The following is a 6,368-nucleotide window of genomic DNA, read 5'->3' on the forward strand; positions in this document are numbered from 1 at the left end:
GCTTTTTTCCATTAGTAGCAGGGGATCTTGTATATATATATATATATATATATATATATATGCACCATCCCACAGACAGGATAGCACATATCAGTCTTTGAAATACAAGTCGTGGAGCAGTCTGGGACGAGAAATATCTAGACGGACCACACATCAAGCGAGCTCTTTACAACTGGGCTACGTCCTGCTAGAAAGATAAATAGCCCATGTTGTTTACTTCAGCCTCCAGCAATAAATAATAATAATAATAATAATAATAATAATCATAACCTTCCACTTGGCCCTCAACAATACATTGAAATATTGGAAAAGAAAATACATATATACTAAGTACTATACTATTATACTAATGCATACATACATATTGACTAGAGAAATCTTACATTTAACAGACATCTGTTAGTTGTGTAATATTGACACTAAAGTCTCAAAACATAATTATTATATAGAATAAAAATTAATCAGCCAAATAAACATCCATGAGATATTGTTTCAGGCTGGATTTAAAGTTCGCAACTGACTTCTGGTGTCTAATATCAAGGGGTATTGTATTCCATATCTGAACACCTGAGTAACTGAAAGATTTTTTATATAGTTCAGTATGAGGCCTTGGTAACTGAAGTTTGTTTTTGTTAGAGGATCTTAGGTTATAATTACTGGTTTCAGATATTGGGGTAAGGAGAGATGTAATGTATTCTGGGGAGAAGCCATTTAGCGCTTTATATACCATTATGCCGATGTGGTATTTTATTCTGTCAGGGAAAGGTAAAATATTTAGTTCCCTGAACATGTCTTTAGATGGAGTTATTAATGGTTTGTTTAAAATTATTCTCATTGCACGTTTTTGCATTTTTAGAATTTGAACCACTTGTTCCTTAGCACAGTGTCCCCAAACAGTAGCAGCAAAGTCGAGAGTTGGAACAACGTATGCATTATAGAAAACTGTTTTGGCAGCTTGATTTAAATATATATTAAGTCTCCTGAGAAGTGAGATAGTCGAGGCCAATTTTGAAATCACTTTTCTAATGTGTACTGTCCAGGTCAGTGACTCATCTATATAAACACCAAGTACCTTTTGCGATTTTACTGCATTAAGTTTTTCATTGTTTAGTGTAATTTGTATTGAGTGCTGCCTGGCTATTTTGTATGTTGTACTTACTAACATACAAGTTGTTAGTATTAATCACTGATGGAACCAACTTACCAAGGTGTTGCTGTTTGAACAGTTGCAGGTATCTCACTGTGACTAGTCCGAAGGGACGTAGAATGTGTGGTTCTTATTGACATAACGTGCCCCGTGCAATAGTATCACATGTAACAAATAATATTATTAGTATATTACTGTTTCAAGTGTTTGATGACAACAGTGTGACTGTCATTATGTGTCCGTGTGTACGATGTCAGTCATATCAAACGGACATCGACTTACCTTCAGATACAGAACTGTTGCTTGTCAAATAATTACTGTACGTTGCAATACTTAATAAAATGCCCTAATGAAGTTGGGGACTGAAGTTACACACGTACAAGTAACAGCACGTTTTGACAATCAAGCACCGATTACTTCAAATTGTGAAATGTTTCACTAAAGGGAAAGAACTCCCAATTACAAAAAAAGAAAAAGAAAGCAAGAATAAATTAAAAATAGAAATAAACATATCCGGTTGTACAAAATATCCATAAAGACTGACCTGACCCGCTTCCGCAAGTCAAGATTTTAGATTACATTATTTCATAGGCGTCGGAATGAATGTTTACGACAAGCAAGCAAGCAAAAAAACAAGCAAGAAAAAAAAAAAAAAAAAAAAAACACCCCAGAGATTGGCTATTAGGTGTCAAACAAAGGTAAGTACATCAGTATGATAGGCGTCGGAAGATGCCAGTTACTGGTGGTGGGTGTTGGCGGGGAAGGCAAACTGGAGAGGTCAGTTATTAAATCTCTCAATCTCTCTCTCTCTCTGTCTCTCTCTGTCTGTCTCTCTCTGTCTGTCTGTCTGTCTGTCTGTCTGTCTCTGTCTGTCTGTCTGTCTGTCTGTCTGTCTGTCTCTCTCTCTCTCTCTCTCTCTCTCTCTCTCTCTCTCTCTCTCTCTCTCTCTCTCTCTCTCTCTCTCTCTCTCTCTCTCTCTCTCTCACACACACACACACACACAGACACACACGTACACATACGCAGACACAGACGCGCATATAAATATATATATATATATATATATATATATATATATATATATATATATATATATATATATATATATATATATACACACACACATATATATTTATATTAATTGTTTTTAAGTAGGTCCCTATGAGCTACATTCTTGTCAACTGTCGGAGTACCCCCCAACCTTCACCCAAATCCATGTTTAGAGTTTAGATCGACTGTCACTGGGAGGAACGCATACTCTAAGGCCGTACCCTGATCAAAATCCGAGGTGGGGCACTATTTTTATAAACAAATGAAACACTATCTACAAATTAAACCCCTGAGATGTGTATACTATTTTCTGGAGTTAAAAGAAAGAGAGAAAAAAAGTGAGATTCTCAGGGGGTAATGCCGTATTGAAACATCAGAAATTAAAAATACCTCCGAATCCGCTAACAGATTCCCAACCCCCTTAGTTATCGCACTACATTAATAACAGTGCCCCCCAATTTTAAATACACTCCGCGGGGCCTGCCACCTGATATTTAACCGGATGCAAACTACAGCCAAGATAAAGGAAGGAAATGTTTTATTTAACGACGCACTCAACACATTTTATTTTACGGTTATATGGTTAAGGACCACAGAGATTCAGATAAGAAACCCACTGTCGCCACTTCATGGGCTACTCTTTTCGATTAGCAGCAAGGGATCTTTTATATGCACCATCCCACAGACAGGATACCACATACCACGGCCTTTGATATACAAGTCATGGTGCACTGGCTGGAACGAGAAATAGCTCAATGGACCCACCGACGGGGATCGATCCCAGACCGACCGCGCATCAAGCGAGCGCTGGCCCCCAGCCATGATAAACGCCAAAAGTTGTTTTTTATAGATGGAGAAATTGTAAAGGGACTATTCTGAATTTACAACCAATGTAACTATTTCCAAACAATAAACAACTGAAGATACATCTTGAATCTGAACGACAAAACCGTTATCTGTGATCAAGAGCATTGTTGTTGCATTCACCATAGTTTTTTTTCGTGCTGTGGTGTCGTTAAACATTCATACATTCATTCATTCCGTGATCAAGACCGTATCTCTGCACAATGTTGCGTCGAATAGTCAGTCATTTGTGCTTAAAGGGACATTCCTGAGTTTGCTGCATTGTAGGATGTTTCCGGTTAATAAAATATTTCAACGATTAAACTTACATATTAAATATATTTTCTTGTTTAGAATATCATTGTCTGTATATTTAATGTGTTTCTGGTCGTCTTAGTATTTGTAAGAAGCCCAAAATGGATTTCGTCTTCAAATAATTTCGTACGTACGAAAAAAAACATATTTTAGAAAATAAAATGAAATTTAACCTAGTACAAATATTAGAACGATCAGAAACAGGTTTACTATACAGCCACTAATATATTATGCATAAAAATATATTTGATATATAATTACAATCGTTAAAATCTCTCTCTTAGTCGATAACAACAAAAAAAATGCAGCAAACTCAGGAATGTCCCTTTAATTCTATGCCTCATCAGGTGCCTCACCTATAGGAGGTCAGTCACTCAAGAGGAGATCTTTTTTGGGGGGACAATATCTGTAAATCGAATATGTTGTGGTCGTCCTAATGCTTGTTAACTCAAATTTGATTTTACTTGCTAACATAATTTGTTTTGCACGTACAAAATCATTTGAAGGTAAAATACAGTTTGACATCCTAAACATTACGATAACAAGAAAGACATTATATTTATAGACAGTGACATTTAAAGGAAGTATTTAATATGTATTTTGTTGTTGTTAAAAATGCTCTGTTAGTCAAATCTGAACGAGAAAACCGTATTTCCACACATTGCTGAGTCAAATGGGCATTTGGGAAGATAGTGATTGATTCCATGAATGTTTATCAAATGCCTCGTCTATAGGAGGACAGCCACTCTCGAGAAGATCCGTTATTGAACAATACATACTTCCTGAACCGCTCAATGAGGACTGCCACGCACAAACTAGATTACTGAATTAAAACTAGCACAGGACAGAGCTCATTGGAATACATATAGCTGTGACGACATACACCCACGAATCACTGTCAAAACAGTGATGGTATAAGGTGTTCGCGAAATATGTGTATATCTGCCCCACCGGTGGCATCCATCATGAGTACTGCCACCACAGCTGTGAGGTCTGCCACTTCATCTAACGAGATGAAAAGTATGCAGAAGTTGGGAAAAAAAACCCATGTCACAATGGTTGAAAACTCAGGACAATATCTTTAATCGTTGACAAAACCGTATCCAGACTGAATACACGGACAGTTACAGAGATTCAGAGTTTGAAACGATTTGAAATGGGAAGCTTCACTGCTCCTGTATGTTTATAGTTAATATTTAAACTACATGTATGTTATTGTCAAAAACATTATTTATAAGCCATGACTATCGACAAAGAATGAATGAATGAATGAATGAATGTTTAACGACACCCCAGCACGAAAAATACATCGGCTATTGGGTGTCAGACTATGGTAAAAGCAAAACAAATTTGATAATCAACATCAATATAAAAATTCAACAGTTAAATTAAAACACAGTGTAAAGAACTGTGCAAAAATACAAATATCACAGATAGATAAAATTAAAAATTTACAATAAAAGTCAGTATCTCGAAAAAATTGTAATAAAAGTTCTGGATGGAATCGAAATGATTTCATCACATTTCTCTGACCAAATATATCTTTTCGCGTTTCTTTCAGAAACTGGCTCTCCACCAAAATGTGGCGCACCGTCAGGAGACACTGACAGTGCTCACACTGAGGCGGAGGATCTTTCTTTAAGATAAATGAATGGGTCAAGTGAGTATGCCCAATGCGGGCACGACACAAGACTATTTCATCCTTCCTGCACTGTCTATAGGAGGACTGCCACTCTCCCAAGACTGGCTTGATAGCATGAAGCTTGTTCGCAACCTCACTGTCCCAATCACGTTGCCAAGTCGAACAGATAAATTGGTTGATATTAGTTTTAAAATCAGTATAAGGCACACCAACCCTGGCATGAGGCAAATCCAAAGCAGACTTGGCAGCTGACTCTGCCTTTTCATTACCCCTGATGCCAACATGGCTGGGCACCCAACAAAATACAATAAATTTATTGGCAATGGATAAAAAGACACACTTTAGTATCACCATCCCAATTAAGGGATGGTCCAGCTTCATATTACGTAAAGCTTGGAGACACGAAAGTGAGTCAGTGAAAATAATAAACTTGGATGCTATTGAATCTTTGATTTCTTCTAAGGCTTTAATGACTGCCCAAACTTCATCACTAAAAATCGATGCTGAGTCGGGCAGTCTCATGGAAAGTATTGTGTCTGATGGAAAAACTTTAGCACATGCCACAGAATTCCCATCCCGTGATCCATTTGTATACACAGGAATGTAGTCACGGTATTTGTCCTGAATTTCCATGAAAAACTGTTTATACACAACAGCATCTGTACGATCTTTCTTCAGATGCGAAAGATCAAACACAATTTTAGGTGATGTAATACACCATGGTGGTAAAACAAAATATGAAGGAGTTTCCAAAGTGTCTGATAAATCAATGTTGGAAAGCGACAAAAAGCGCTTAATGCGAAGACCAAATGTACGAATAGCATTTAGCCTTGCATCAAACAACTTCATATATTTGTTGTCAAACACCGCATCATGTGTTGGATGTGTTGGTAAAGATTTAATCTTGGCAGCATACTGTAGAGAAAGCTTGGCACGTCTAGCACCCAAACAAGGTTCGTGTGCATCAACGTACAAGCTCTCCACAGGAGATGTTCTAAACGCACCAAGACAACGCCTAAGTCCCTGGTTGTGTATAGGATCTAGCATCTGCAAGTAAGACTTGCGTGCCGACCCATACGCAATGCATCCATAATCTAGTTTAGATCTCACAAGAGATCGATCTATACAGACGGAGCATAACCTTTCGGTCTGCTCCCCATTCCGTATTACCAATAACTTTTAAAATATTAAGAGCTTTCAAGCCCTTCTTTTTAACATATTTGAGATGGGGCACAAAAGATAGCTTCCTGTCAAATATAACCCCCAGAAATTTAGTCTCCTCCACAACTCGAATTGGATTTTTGTCCAAAAACAACTGTGGATCTAAGTGGAGACCTCTTTTCTGGCAGACATGCATGGGAGAGACTAAAT

General features: G+C 37.4%; 1 protein-coding gene across 2 annotated transcripts in view; it reads right to left on the reverse strand.

Annotated features, from left to right (window-relative positions):
- LOC121375890 overlaps window positions 1–2,040 on the reverse strand; it is a 42,157-nt gene extending 40,117 nt beyond the window's left edge. Inside the window, exon 1 of one of the 2 annotated variants that reach the window (XM_041503577.1) lies at window positions 1,430–2,040. Coding sequence is in view for 1 of the 2 variants with exons in the window: in XM_041503576.1 (XP_041359510.1) it covers window positions 1,205–1,287 (83 nt within the window). In the remaining variant the exon portion in view is untranslated. Of the gene's footprint in view, window positions 1–1,204 lie in introns of both variants that reach the window. The other variant, XM_041503576.1, reaches the window with a different exon arrangement.
- Between the last annotated feature and the right edge of the window lie 4,328 nt (window positions 2,041–6,368).

The sequence above is a fragment of the Gigantopelta aegis genome, chromosome 6 (assembly GCF_016097555.1).
Source record: "Gigantopelta aegis isolate Gae_Host chromosome 6, Gae_host_genome, whole genome shotgun sequence".
NCBI lineage: Eukaryota > Metazoa > Mollusca > Gastropoda > Neomphalida > Peltospiridae > Gigantopelta > Gigantopelta aegis.